Source organism: Hevea brasiliensis, chromosome 13, assembly GCF_030052815.1.
Source record: "Hevea brasiliensis isolate MT/VB/25A 57/8 chromosome 13, ASM3005281v1, whole genome shotgun sequence".
NCBI classification, from domain to species: domain Eukaryota; kingdom Viridiplantae; phylum Streptophyta; class Magnoliopsida; order Malpighiales; family Euphorbiaceae; genus Hevea; species Hevea brasiliensis.
In genome coordinates this window covers 90,299,270-90,315,143 of record NC_079505.1, presented here as the reverse complement: position 1 = coordinate 90,315,143, position 15,874 = coordinate 90,299,270, and the positions used below count along the sequence as shown (strand labels likewise).

The 15,874-nt window shown below is 32.7% G+C and overlaps 1 protein-coding gene across 1 annotated transcript; it reads left to right on the top strand.

Annotated features, from left to right (window-relative positions):
* Positions 1 to 4,426: 4,426 nt before the first annotated feature.
* LOC131169205 (probable LRR receptor-like serine/threonine-protein kinase At1g56140) lies at positions 4,427 to 15,357 on the top strand. Its single transcript, XM_058132878.1, has 24 exons — positions 4,427 to 4,706; positions 6,021 to 6,210; positions 6,344 to 6,415; positions 6,608 to 6,679; positions 6,777 to 6,848; positions 7,038 to 7,109; positions 7,464 to 7,535; positions 7,639 to 7,710; positions 7,919 to 7,990; positions 8,074 to 8,145; positions 8,265 to 8,336; positions 8,725 to 8,796; positions 8,881 to 8,946; positions 9,141 to 9,206; positions 9,338 to 9,382; positions 10,353 to 10,417; positions 10,923 to 11,299; positions 12,225 to 12,423; positions 12,499 to 12,663; positions 12,956 to 13,074; positions 13,668 to 13,878; positions 13,987 to 14,218; positions 14,301 to 14,451; positions 14,671 to 15,357. The coding sequence occupies exons 1-24, from the start codon at positions 4,583 to 4,585 to the stop codon at positions 15,055 to 15,057; spliced, it is 3,117 nt and encodes a 1,038-aa protein (XP_057988861.1). The 5' UTR covers positions 4,427 to 4,582; the 3' UTR covers positions 15,058 to 15,357.
* Positions 15,358 to 15,874: the final 517 nt, after the last annotated feature.

Below are 15,874 nucleotides of genomic sequence, written 5' to 3'. Positions count from 1 at the left end.
TTTGTTGCTTTCTCTCGTCAATCATTCGCTTTAGCTGACTTTTAAATCGTTGCTTCATTTTGTGGATTAGGTTATTCCTCTTTTGTTGACATAAAAAAAATATAAGAAATAGCGATGAGTGAGACATAAAAAAAAAAAAAAACTAATAATTTAAAATATTTAATTTAATGGCATTAAAATTATTTTAATATTATGATTTTTTTAGATAAAAATTTTATTTAAAGATTGAATGAATAAAAAATGGCTAAAAAATGAAAATAAAAATATAATAAAAAGATTTTTGTTAAATTTGGCTGGGCCAGTGGGCCTGGTGGGTCGGCACATGTCTAATGGTTTTAAATGGCGAATAAGCACAGAGCATGTGGTTGGATTGAAATTAGAGTGAATAAGTTATGAATTTCATTTTTTTTTTTTATGTTAGTACAGAATGCATAATGCAGAGGTTGTGGGTTTTTCCAATGGATTAGAAGATCCAGTCTGGGCAACAAATCTTATTAATGAGTTGTTAAATGAGAAAAAGAAATTGCAGCTGAAATGATGGAGTTAAGGAAGTTGCATAGGGATAATTTGATAATTGATGAAATAGACACAATTAGAGCAAGGTTTAAACAATTAAAGGAAGGCAAGAAAAATGAAGATGGTTAGGGCAACACAAAGAAGAACAAGAGTGCAAGGATACTTGCTGGCACTAATTATGTCATGGGTGATATTTATATTCTTGTTGTGTCTAAGGTAGTTTAAGATTAGATGTGAGTTTATTTGCTAATAATTGTAAAAGTTTTTGTGGTTTGGGATTACTTATAGAAGTTGAGGATGCAGTATTTAACTAACATGAACTCATTTATTAGTATGTGTAATTTGTTAGAGCTATGAATTGCTATAACGAGATTTTAGAATGATATGTATATAATGACATCAGTGCTTTGCAATTAAAATTATACTTTGCTTTCAATTAAAATTTCAATTTCCTTGTGTTTTGTGGTTGAATTATTGCAACTGTACAAATGTGCACGAAGGATACACATTTGTGTGATTTGTTAAAGTTGATTGAAACTCAATTAGGCATGAGCAGTAGAAGGCATTGTACAAAAATGACAATAATGGTTGATAACACATTAAAGAGATGCAAAACTTGGAATGAAATTGGATTGCAAATTTAAAATAAAGCTTCATTATATGAATATGCCAAATGGAGTACATTTGATGCTTGGCCAACACAGATGTAAACACAAAACAACCAAACAAAAAATATTTCAACATAAAATTCATATTGTTCAGTGTTGTAGGACCCAAAAACATATCATTAATAAATTCATATTGTGCAGAATATTAGCTTCCTAAACATAAATAAGTGATCTTCTTAATTGTCATTCTTCTTTGCCCTCTTAAATGATTGTCCATTTTTTTTTTCTCTTTTTCATCATTTAACTGTTTACTTGTGACACATGGATGTGTTGCCAATTTTAATTTAGCATCCTTAAATCCCAAATTGATCGGAGGTTGTCCAAAAGATTCTTCATTAAATACTCTAATTTGCCTTACTCCACCAGCAGACACTGGATTTGTGCTTGGAGTTTGTTGATTGGTCCAAATTTGCATACCAGTGTTTTGACTGTTGCCCATTCCATCATGAATAATATTGGTAGAATTCATTGATTACTGTAACAATTAAGAAAGCATTGAATGTTAACAAAATAATTATAAACTTAATTACATAGAATTTTTGTGATTGAAAATACCTTATAAATCAAACTTCCAGGTGAATCATTATAGTATAGACCCATTCCCATATTAGCACCTCTTGGCTTCCTATAGCATTTGGCACCAAAGCTCTTAGTAGAATTCTCATTGATTTTCTGAAACCAAATCAAGATAGAATATACAAATTATTCAAGATGCAAAGAGTGCATATACAACACTAAAATGAAAAGTCTGCAGATTATATCAATTTTCTATTTTGTGGTGGTTTAGCAGTAGACTTAAACCTAGTTCTAGTAATAGCACCTTCTATTATGTCATTAACATTCTATAAAATTAGTCACATGAAGTCAAAAGTTAGTAGTATACATGTAATCCATAACATGAATATGTAGAAAAAGTAAGAAAGTTACCAAATTTGATTCTTGTTGTGAAGGAGGAACATTAGATTGTGAATGGCCACTTGTTTGGGAAGTGAAAAGTGGCTGTGAAATTGAGTCTTACCGTTGTGAATTATCTACATGTGCTACCTGAGTGTGTCCCTTTTCCTAAGAAAACAATTAATATCTTTTAGAATTAAAATTGATATTTTTTGCATTCATCATCACCTACACACTAACTTGTATATAGTAACAAATGTAAAATGAAAAGTAAAATTAATGGTATAAAAAAATTTGAAAACATACCAAATTTGAAGTTTGGCTTTTGGTAGGCAATTTTTTCCTCAGTTGTGGTGCATTTGTTGGAGCTAAAACTGGTGCTACTATAGATTGAGTTGCTTCATTTGATACAAATTGGTGCATATAACAAGGAACATCAGTCTTTTATGTTGGTGTTGCATCTAGTTGAGCATTAGAAGCATGCACTCCTGTGACAGTTGCTAATGCTTTAGTAACATGCTCTGTTGATTGCTTTGAAGGACATGTTGTCTTGTTATGAGTGCTCTACTTACAAATACTACACTTCATCTTTATCCCTTTCTTTGAGATCTTGCCTTGTCTAGGCAACTTCTTTGGTTCATCCTTGCTTTTCATTTTCTTCTTCTTTAGTCTCCCGGGTTGCCTCTTGCAAGTAGTGGCTCTATAGCCTCAAACTAATCAACTCTCCAAAACTGCTTTCCCCTCACATGCTGAATAGCAAACTTATAGTTGTTCAAGTAAGTCTCTTTGTGATACCACTGATCAATGAATTGCAACGGGTCCTTTTTTTTCTTGGTATAATGTACATATTGTGTGTGGGCAGGGAATTCCAGTTAAATCCCAAACCCTACATGTACAAACCTTGCTTTTTAAGAACACAGTGTGCCTATTCCCTCTATGTGTGATCTAAAATCCATCATCCAGATTAAAGAAAACTGCACATTGGCTTGAAATTTTCAAGTTTTCTTGATACTTTCTCATATAGTATGGACTCCACTCATTGATCCATTTATTCATAGACTTTCTATTCTCCACAATTCTATTCATGACTTGAATTAAAAGCTGTTCAAATATGGAGATAATTGGCTTATCCCTTACTTCTTTGATCCATGATTTAAATGTCTCTGAGACATTATTATCAACCATGTAAGATTTATACCTACTACTATAATATGCTCTAACCAAACATTGAGGAGGATAATGAGAGTTTTCGTCTTATTCAGATCAATTTAACAATATCTCCCTTTTATTTCCTCTTTCTTCTCAAGCAAAGAAAATTATCATATACTCCCATTATTTTCAGAAGTTATTATCTTTTTCCCTCTCTCTTCATATATCCTTTTTTATATTCATAAAAAATTCATAATTTATATTTGAAAGAAGGCACTAATTACTTAAATGTGATATATGATTTTTCATAGGCTATCCTCAGCTTGATGGGGCATGTAGCGGCGGGGATATAGTAGCCCAGTCGACAATATTGAAACCTTTGTGTTTGCACACTTTTATTTAATTAATTATTAATCGCTGTTTGATTATCTTTGTGGAAACATAAGCTCTGCCCTTAGCCACTCCTTCCCATTTCGTCACATGTTGGGTTTTCCAAACATCATTCGTGACGCTTTGAATCATTCCGATTCATTTTAAAATTGTCATTTTTTCCTTTTCTAAAGAGAGTTATTAACCTTAATTTTTAACTTATCCCAACTAAATATTGGCGTCAATAAATTTATTATCTACAAAAATTAAATAAAATTTAATTAATATATTTAATAATATGGATTCACAATTTATTTATTATAATAATGGATTTATTTATCTGAAATAATCATATTCTTCCAACTTGCTCTATTACCTTTTTGTTTTTCTTTTTATGCAACAAACAAAAGATACCAATTATAATAAATTTTAATGTTTTCTTTTATTTTTTTTTAATTTATATTAATGAGATTCAAATGATAGGGAATGATTATATTATATTATAATATTAAAATATTGATTAATGAGATTATTATACTAAAAGAAAATAAATAAAGTAAAAAAGATGGACGTTTGGGAGTCCTATGCTGACTAGCATGCGTTAAATGTACATAAGGGAAAAGCAAGCACAAATGTATTGACCTTGGGCAATTCTTATCTGGCCAATCAACCGAAATCGGATATTCGGATCGATAATTTTAATTTCAGAAGTATGAAATAGTCCTTTTTTTTTTTATTTAATTCCATTTAATTTTAATTAATTTAAATTTTCAAATGGACTATATATGGCCACCTCTACCTTCATTATCTTTCACACACGGACAGTCTACGTGCGTTGATGACTTGTAGTCAACCTTTTATCTATGTATATACACACAAAATCTATGAATTTGGTCTACCTATCTGCAAAATCTACTCTCTCTCTCTAAATTTTCATTTCATTTGGGTAGATCAATCAATTAATCATCGCAGGAAAAGATCGAACCATGATGATATCTTCATCTTCAACACCAGTTCTAGTCTTTGCTCTATATGCTCTCTGCATAGTCGTGGTGTTTGATTTAGTTCGTGCACAGAATCAAACTCAAGCTACTTTAGATCGGAATGAAGGTACCTACTCTCTCTCTCTCTCTCTCTCTTTCTCATCCAAATTAATGCTTCTTCTTCTTATTATTCTCGCATGCTGTTTCTGATGAAGGTGTCTTATTCTTATTCTTCTTAGTAGAATAGTTGTAGCAAACAAGCCCCAAGTAGGCAGCCATGTTATAAGCAATGCAAACAAATATACGTGATGCAATTTTACCTTTTGCTCTCTCAAATTTTATATTCATTTTTTCGTTCAATTCTATTTGATGATTCTTCTGTGAAAGGTGTTTTAGTAAAAAAAAAATAAATAAATAAAGTTTCTTCTTAAAACTTAAAAAGATTATGCTTTTTACAACATATCAAATGAAAAAGAAATTAATTAGGTATTCGTCTATTGATACAAACTTTATGTCTAGTAAAATTAAATAGGGAAAATTAATTTATCTAATTGACTTTAATTAAATTGAAATTAAGATTTATTTATTATTACTATTATAATGAGAGATTCATCATGAAAGTAATAATTAAGCATACAGAAGGTACATAGTGTAGCATTTATAGGTTGGGAATATATTTAACAAGTTTTATAGTTGTAATAATTATAATAATTATAATAATAATAATAATAATAATGATTAAAGTTTTGCTTACCAATCAAATAAATAATGGGGCGGTAGTTGACAATTTTGATTTCTTTTAATTTTTCTCTCGGTATCGATCTCCTTATATAATTGACGGCACAACTAACTCATATTTGATATTTGGATAGAGGTATATCTAAATTCAACGCCAACAAATATTAAATTTTTAATTCCTCCATATTAATATTAAAGAATTAAATCAAAATAATATGCAAATTGATCCCATTGCGTTTTTGAGGTAAAATTGCGATTAGAAAGAAATAGCGGCGCTGTAGCAAGCAGCAGCTCAAGCTTCTTACCCTGTGAGGTTGTGTTTGGAGAGCAATTATTATTAATCTTAAAATTGCTATTAAAGAAATTAATTTTTTTTAAATATATATAGTATAATTAAATTTCATATATTTTTATTTATAAAAATTTTAAAATAATAAAACATTCTTTTTCAAATAAATTTTTGAAAAATATCTAAAATTATATTTATTAAAAAAATTTATTAATTTTAAATTTTAATGTTAAACGGAATATGAAAATTCGATTATTTGATATTCTCAGTTGTACCGAAATAATCAAGCATCTGGTTTTCGCGTCTTCTCTTTTGATTCCATCTTGCATGTTTAATTTCTGAATATACTTTTCTCATATGGAGGAACAAAACTCACCTTGATACATCCATAACTCGGCAAAAATGATGTTGCAGCGAGAGCATTGAACTCTATTTTTCAAAAGTGGGAGATATCTGCTAACCAAGATCAATGGAACATAAGCGGAGAACTGTGCAGTGGAGCAGCCCTCGGTTCCTCTCCTACTATCGACGTGCAGACTTACAACCCCTTTATCAAATGTGATTGCTCTGACAATAATGGCACCACTTGTCATATCACTGCTCTGTACGTTTTCTTGTTATTCATTTTTTTCTTTTTTTTTAAATTTTCTGGTTGCACTCTGTCAGGATGCTCCCCATGTGTTTGATTTTATGTGTCAGTATTCATTATGGTTGCTTATTCTTGATATGGTTTGCAGGAAAGTTTATGCAATCGATGTTGTGGGTGTAATTCCGGATGAGCTATGGACTTTGACTTCACTTACCAATTTGTATGCTTTCATATTACTGTGCAAAACCATTTTAGTTTTACTCAATCACTTGCTGTTCTCTTTTAGGATCCTTCGGTTCGGGTCCGTTATATCAACCAACAAAAACACATACAATGCTGCTTTTCCACCTGGTCCAGTTGCATTGCATGGCGTTCCTGTTAAATGTGATCAACTTGTTTTCTTTTCTAACAGGAAATTGGATCAGAATTACTTGACCGGTAACTTGTCTCCATCCATTGGCAATTTAACTCGCATGCAATACCTGTAAGCTGATTTAAAATTCTCTAATTTTACTTAGGAAATGTGAATATATGTTTTTTTCTTGTTTGTTAACTATCATTATGAATTATATTTTCATTAGGAGTATTGGCATTAATTCCCTGTCGGGGGAACTTCCTAAGGAGCTCGGGTTGCTCACTGATCTAAGATTAATGTAAGTTAATTTGAATGGTAGCTTGAATTTTTGTTATTCAACAGGTGGGAATTTGGTTAGTTTCTAAGGATATATTTAATTAGTAGTACTAGGGCAACTGATGTTTTCTTTTTGTATGTTTATGTACTTGAAGCTTGATTATCTGATATGAGACTCTTCACTTGTTGATTTACTTTCTAAATATTCCAGTGGTTTTGGATCAAACAACTTCTCTGGTCCTCTGCCATCTGAGCTTGGGAATTGTACGAAGCTACAACAAATGTAAGTTTTTTTACTTTGTTGGTTATTCTATTCTGTTTTTGTAGACTTTCTTGTTAATTTGGATTTAATAGAAGGATATTTTGGAAATCTGAATCACTTTTACATGGAATCAAAATAACTAGCAACAATTCAGTAGTCATAAACAAGATGATACTTTCTGGCAACAAATCCTTGGTTCCTTGGATTTGAAGTTTTAGTTGATACAAAACTATAATGTCATGTGTGAACTATGCACATATTATGATGAATGTAATTATTGTCTTATCCATGTTGAAGTGGACAGTTAGCAAGACAAGAAATAGGTATTCAGATGGTAATAGGAACACAACTGATGAAAATTCTTTACTTTAACAGTTTTTTTGATAGCTCTGGAGTTAGTGGTGACATTCCTTCAACATATGCTAACCTAAAGAGCATGGTTACTGTGTAAGATCGGTTTGACAACTTTTAATCTGATAAAATATTTTCTGAAAGATATTGACAACATATGTTTTTTTTTTTTCTTTTTTCTTACTCCTATTGGTTTCAGGTGGGCATCAGACAATGAACTTACTGGCAGCATACCTGACTTCATAGGGAATTGGTCAAAGCTTAACACCTTGTATGACAGTTTGTTAAATATTATCTGCAAAATTTTATCACAACAAACTTAATTTACTACGGGCTTGAGCGCACATTTCATTTTAAACTCAAAGCTGAAACTTCTACTTTGGAAATTGAATATTGGAGAATCAATAGTAAATCGTATGTTCTGCTTTAAATGCCAAATCAGCATTGTTTGTGTAAGCTACTCATAATTGTTGCTGCAGAAGGTTTGAAGGGAACTCGTTTGAAGGTCCAATACCACCAACATTGTCCAACCTAACTTCTTTGACAGAGCTGTGAGTCTCTACATGTTTCATTGGTTTTGTTTATATGTTACAGACCTATTATGCTAACAGCCAAATTTAAATTACAAATGTAGGAGAATAAGCGATTTATCAAATGGAAGCTCTTCGTTGGCGTTTATTAAGGACTTGAAGTCTCTAACTATCTTGTAAGGCAACTTCATTCTATCTTTTGGTTCATATGTCTCAGTATTAGATATGTATCATTGTTTTCTCTCTCTAGTGATCTTTTGAAAGGTAATATGACAACTCAGATCTTGTCCTGCAGGGTGCTAAGGAATGACAACATTTCAGATGCAATTCCATCCAATATTGGAGAATACCAGAATTTGACACAGTTGTAAGTTTTTTTTCCATCAATGGGTTGACTTAGATGTACATTTAGCTGGAAATATCTTAGGTTGAACTTGGGTTGGCTTGAATATCTTGTAACACATCAGATGATCATTTATATGGCTGCATCACTTTTTGTAGTAGGGGCCTTATGAAAAATTCTGTAAAATTGTTAAAATGAAGCAATCAAGTTTAGCACTTTTCTTCAATTTGGACATTGATCAATTTAAAGTAATCACAAAGACAAAATATTACCCTCTTTGGCATGGGGTAATTGGTTTGGGTTAAATTTTGCACCTCCATTTGAATGGGGGATCATTGGATTTTTTTTTCTTTTTATTACCATGCATAATTTGTTCAGCAGCATTACTCATCTTTTAACCTTTTTGCCCCAGGGATTTGAGCTTCAACAACATAACTGGACAGATACCAGACACACTTTTCAATTTGAGCCAGCTTAATTTCTTGTAATATATCAGCTCTGCTTAATTTTGTTGTACATCTTAACATATATTTCATCTTGAACCAAGTATTGTTGCCTTGATGCTTAGGTTTCTTGGAAATAACAAGTTAGGTGGTCCTCTTCCTGCACAAAAGAGTACATCACTTCTAAATATGTAAGCATATCTGACATATTATTTCAACATCATGTATTATAGGTTTATTGATTGGTTGAATTATGTGCTTAATGTTTTCCTACATCTCTCAAGTTCAGATAGTAATTATTATTGACATGACTGATCCCTGACCATGTATTTCATGAATTGGCTGGATTATTATCTGTTTTTTCTTTGTCAATTTATGATTACAGAGATGTTTCATACAATAATTTAGCTGGCAGCTTACCTTCCTGGGTCAATGATCAAAATTTACAAGTGTAAGTTCTTTTTTTTTTTTTTGGTTCTTTACTCTTTTGAATGATATTTCTCAACAATCAGTCATTCTCTATGGACTTACTGATGAAATAACTCACATAGAGATCTTTAATTCTTTATGGTATCTGTGCAGTAATTTGGTTGCCAACAACTTCACAATAGACCTTTCAAATAGCAGGTAATTCTTTTGATTCTATAATTACCTTCTTAAACATTTTAGTGATGAGGCAAATGCTGAATGACATTCTTCCTAATTTCCAACCATCAACCCCTTTATTAATAAGCTGTCACAAGGGTAATATGTTTTCTGATGTAGATTGAAAACAATATTTCATATGGAATACTAACTGCGCCACTGCAGTATTTTTACTATGCATAAAAATTATAGTGTTCTATTCGCAACTAAGAAGAAAATTAATTCAATTACTTTGGCTAGTTTTATGAATGGTATCCTTGCCCATATTTAGTTTCTTCTTTAAACAATTTCCTGATTGTCTTACCCACTGTAGTTGTATACATTTATACAAGTGTTTCCTTAATAATTTTTTTAATGCCAATGTTGTCAATCCTCATTAGTCATTTTTCTTTATGGACTGGATTGGCAAATGGAGTATATGCTATATGAATTTGAATAAAGGGATTGCTTGAGGACATTCCCAAAAATAAATGACTTAAAGAGTTAAACAATGCAGGGGTTTTGCTAAATGCTTTTTCTCTTAAAATCTTTTATCGCACCTTCCTTTTTCTATTTAAATATAATGTGATAAAACTTAGTCTTTTTTTTTATAACAACTTAGTCCTATTTGTTATGTGGAACTGTTATATCTGCTTCTTCATGGGTGTCTGAATTCTGTTATGAAATAGTTGAAATGATAATCATACTCAGGTGTGGGAGGAGAGCTCTAAATAAAAATAACAATTGATCACTCATCTTTGTCCTTCTTTCACCTAACTTCAGAAACTGCAATTCCTAAGAAATGCTTGGTTGTCTTTGATTATATGGTTATTCTTCATTCAAGGAGAACCAAGTTAATCCCATAATAATATGTAATATCAATCACAACTACTCTCTGCTTAAATAACCAGTACTTAGGGTATGGCATAATTTCTTTATCAGTCATCTAATTATTTTCCTCTTTGGATTTCAGTGGTTTGCCATCAGGCCTGAACTGTCTTCAACTTAACTTTCCTTGTAATCGAGGCTTTCCTGTCTGTAAGTACAATTAAAATGCCCCCTTTCTTCATACTGTTTTTGAGCGGATGTTAAATTTGGTTGCAAATTCTGAAGAAGATAGGTTTATTTAAGAACAATTAGCCCACAAACATTTTAATATGCTGGTTGTTGCTAGTGAGCCATGAAATGTGGATCTATTCAGAAGGCTAGATTCAGCATTTATGTCTACAATTTCTATCAATGATCAGTGATTGATTAAGACTTAAAATCTTATACTATACACTTTAAAAAATACTCAACTTTTGAAGGCAAGGAATATTGCTTAAATAGATGTGTCAAATCAAACTCCTTTTTTCATGTCTATAATTAATTGTCATTTAATGCATAAATAGTCAAAAAAATACTCAATTTCTGAAGGAAAGGATTAAAGAAAGTGTCATTTAATGCTTAAACACACCCGTGAAAATTGGTTGATGTTAAATTTTGCAATCCAAATAGTTTCTGAACTTTCCCTGACAAATTCCTAATTTGTTTGGGTGCGCAGATTCTGAATTTGCAGTAAAGTGTGGTGGTCCACGGATTACATCATCCAATGGGATTGTATATGAGAGGGAAAATGAGACTCTTGGTCCGGCAACATATTATGTTACTGGCACAAGCAGATGGGGTGTCAGTAATGTTGGATATTTTACTGGAACCAACAATCCTCAGTATATACTTTTCTCATCATCTCAATTCACAAATACTTTAGATTCTGAGTTATTCCAGACAGCAAGGGTCTCTGCTTCATCCCTAAGATACTATGGTTTGGGGCTTGAGAATGGCAATTACACTGTCAAGCTTCAGTTTGCAGAAACTGCAATTGAGGATGGTAACACGTGGAGGAGTCTTGGGAGGCGTGTTTTTGATGTTTTTGTCCAGGTTTGTCTTATAATATGAATTGTTTTGCGGAATGTTTCATGTTGTCCTCCAAACTGTATATATTATTGCCAACAAAGTGGCTTTCCTTAGTTTTAGGTTTTGCTTGATCGTTACATGTGTTAGGATGTGGCTTGCATTTGGAAATTTTTTTATTGGTCCAAATTATGATTAGACTTGAAAAGTTTACAGTGATTCAATCCTTCTGCTGTCACTACAAATCTGACTAGGGATATAGGCCAATATAAATATTGTAAATTTTGATAGTGTAAATTTTTTGGAAAAATATATGGGGGTTAGGTTGGAGAGTATAGAGAGTATATACTTTTTTTTTTTGAAAATTTTTGCTCACGTCTTGTCTCGTAAACGTAGATTTCATAGTTGAATCACATAAATATTATGTGTTCATTTTTCTTTTTCCTTTTGTACTGTGATGTGTGTCCCTTATATTTGTGCACTTTTCATAAAATATTTAGGAGTTGGGAATTGTGATTATGATGAAGAAGTTCTCTAGGTTGGTTTGAAGTTTTCAGATGAACAGGGTATTTCATCAGTAGTTTAAAATGAACTCTGTTTTCAATTGCTCTAGGGCTTTTAAGCAGCGTGCATGTGTAGAATAACAACCAAATGTTCTCTTGGTTGGGATTATGATGCACTTGTCCTTTATAATAAATTTCTTCACAAATATCTTCTAATTTGCTTCTGAAACCTAATTACAAGTGCCTTCTTGGAAACTACAGTGTAATTTGCCAATGAAATTTGTTTATCATAAATAAATTCTGGGTATTAAATCCTATCAAGTATCAAGCCTCTTATTGAAATCTATGGTGAAATTTAGCTCTATTTTTTCTTCTTCTGTTTTATTTAATGGAGAAGTTATTATATTTGTCTTTTTTATTCTGTTGAAGACCTGAAGTCATTGTTTCAGGGGAATCGTGTTGTAAAGGATTTTGACATAAGAAAGGAGGCAGGTGGAGTCTCTAAACGAGCTGTTGAAAAGGACTTCACGGCCCAGGTATCTGAAAATTACCTTGAAATACATTTGTTTTGGGCTGGAAAGGGGACTTGCTGCATTCCTTCACAAGGTACATATGGACCTTCTATTTCAGCAATCAGCGCTAAGCCAGGTATTGCGATTGATGAATTTTATTGCTTTTCACTCACACGGATACTAGGTTATTGAGTTCTGATCTTTTATGCAGATTTCATACCAACTGTCAGTAACAACCCTCCAACCAATAAAAAGAATAGGACCGGTCTAATTGTGGGGATTGTTGTTGGGGTTGGAGCAGCAAGCTTTCTTCTTGTTTTGGTGGTTTTCTTTGTCATTCAAAGAAGAAAAAGTACAAGCACCTATAATGATGAAGGTAAACTAAAAAATTATGTCCCATATATGCAGTAGCTATCTGAATAACTTTTTTGTGTTAATATGTATGTTGTAAATACTGCTGTTAGCCAATATGATTTAATTAACTTTGATGTTTAGCATTTAAGAAATGTGTCATATCAAATTCAAAAGGGGATGAATAAGAATATAAGCTTCTTCTAATTTTCCTTGTGCCACTGTGACTTTTATTGGAGCCTTTGCAACTTAAAATATAATTCAATGGATAGTCAAATAGTTTTCTTGAATAAATCGCGTTTGTGTTGAGATTGCAGAGCTCCTAGGCATAGATGCTAGACCATACACTTTTAGTTATGCTGAACTGAAGACTGCTACAGAGGACTTTAGTCATGCAAATAAGCTTGGAGAGGGAGGATTTGGACCAGTTTATAAGGTATGTAATTTTTTAACTCAAGGATAAACAAATCGTTGAGCACACATTGTATATTGTTATTCTTTCATCTCCATCTAATGTTTCTCCTACAAGAGAATGTTGAATAAATTGAGATCTGTTATTAACTAGACATGCTACCTTCAATCAGCTGTAAACATGATGTTGATTGCAGTCCTCCATATCCAGTATATTTTCTGGAATCATTTATTTTTTACATAACATATACAGTTGATTTGTCTGGGGTGAGCCTTGGTGTGACCGCAAGGATGCTCCATCATGACCTGGAGCTAGAGGTCACATGTTGAAACTACATAAACAGCCTCCCCGCAATGCATGGAGAAGCCTGCATGCCTTGGAGCTCACAATATGTGAAGCCTTGTGCACTAGGATGTTCTTTTTATGTGGCTAAGTTTTCTAACTTATAGAAGTGTAAAATATATGGATCTATTTTAGCTAAACTCACTGTACACTGAACTTTTATCTTCAATTCACAGTATTAGGAGAATGGGATAATGAATGAGGTTTTATTTAATTTTCATTCATGGTGGATCCTTGTTTTCTCATCAAACTTGTCTAAAATTTGTCTTCAATAGGGAAAACTTGGTGATGAGAGGGTGATTGCTGTTAAGCAACTTTCTATGGCATCCCACCAAGGAAAGAGTCAATTTGTAACAGAGATTGCTACCATATCTGCTGTGCAACATCGCAACCTTGTGAAATTGTATGGATGCTGCATTGAGGGCAATAATCGGCTCCTTGTTTATGAGTATCTTGAGAATAAGAGCCTGGATCAAGCACTATTTGGTACGATAATGTAATATGTGTATATGGGCACATGTTTATGCACACACAAACAGATATTCCTTTTGTAGAGAACTTGGTGGAAATAAATTAATGGATTTCATGATACAGAAAAAACAAATTTGAATCTCGACTGGCCAACACGTTATGAGATATGCTTAGGAGTAGCCAGAGGTCTTGCTTATCTTCACGAGGAGTCAAGGCTTCGAATTGTACATAGAGATGTGAAGGCTAGCAATATTCTGCTCGATTCTGATCTCATCCCCAAAATTTCAGATTTTGGTTTGGCAAAACTTTATGATGATAAAAAGACCCATATAAGCACTCGTGTTGCAGGGACAATGTAAGTTCTTGTTGATTAAAGATTCTGTATTTCTTTCTTACTTCATATAGCGACTTATTTTGTGACTTGATTACTAATGCAGTGGGTATCTTGCCCCGGAGTATGCTATGCGTGGACACCTTACAGAAAAGGCTGATGTCTTTGCCTTTGGAGTTGTGGCTCTGGAAGTCATAAGCGGAAGGCCAAATTCAGACTCAAGTCTGGAAGAAGAAAAGAAGTACCTTCTTGAATGGGTATGATATAAGGCTTGTGTAGTGCTTTGTTAAATTCATTCCCTCTTTTCTTTGAATGGACTTCTCTTTACTCCTGCAAGTAGAGGCAGACAAAGAACTGTCGATTGAAAACTAGGAATACTTTGCTAGTTTTTCAACAACTTTGAATATGTTATGCATTTATAATTTTTTACTTCAACTGTTGTTCATTAAAGGATCTTGTTCTTTATTGCTTTTTAGGCTTGGCACCTGCATGAAAACAACTGTGAAGTAGAACTAGTAGACTCCAAATTACCAGAATTCAGCGAAGAGGAAGTAAAACGATTGATAGGAGTTGGTCTTTTGTGCACCCAAACGTCACCTAATCTTCGCCCATCAATGTCACGTGTAGTGGCAATGTTATCTGGTGATATTGAAGTGAGCCGTGTAACTACAAGACCAGGATACTTGACTGACTGGAAATTTGACGACATAAGCAGAAGTTTTATGGATGATAATACACCCAAAGGAACTGATAATAGCTATTACAGTTCATCTACGAGTACAAGCTTGGTCGTCGACGCAGGGCATCAACAAGCAAGAGGTACCACAGCCTTGCTTCATGAGATCATTGATGAGGGCAGATGAGAAACATTCATTTGTTGTGCATTTTTTCCTTGTCAATTTTCTTTTTTTTTTTTTTTATTTGGTTGAGTGATATTGTATATAATTATAGAAGATGGAGTGGTTGCTAGCTATAGGGTATGGATCGATTCAAAATTTGTTGTATGTGAAATGGCATGATTAGAAGTGTTATAGATGAATAAAGAGTTAGCCGTTGGTTTTTTGGAACACTAGAGAAGAGGATCTATTGAAATAGGCACGACGGATTTAGAATGCTTATTTTCTGTTTAATGCAAAGTATTGTGGCTTGCTCCGACTGGTCAATCATCTGGTTTCATCTCCTTTCTTTCAAGTTATAGCTGATATTCTACACCGAGCCTCATCACTGTCTGCTCGTTTCTATCTCTTTAGTTAGACGTACTGAAAATGAGGTGGCTCATGCTCTATCGAGATTGGCCTTGTCTCTGTCATTGGATAAATTTCAACAATTATTCCTGAATTAATATGGTTGTAACACTACAATCCTTTAACTAACATAAAACTTTCTAAACTTTTAAATTTTACACAATAAAATTCCTTTGAATTTTAATTACTGATTTTTCAGTTAGAAACTGATGTGAATATCTCCCGCATGACTCTTAGTCAACATTTCTCTCTTCTCTCTTATGCAAAGTGTAAAATTATTCTATTTATGCATGAAAAATTATTCTGTCTATATAAAGAAAAATGATTCAATTTACACATGGTTTGAGAGAGAAAAAAGAAATATTGATTAAGCTCCATGCTGAAACTATCCATGTCAGCGTCTAACTGAAAAAATGGTAATTGGAGACGCTGAAAA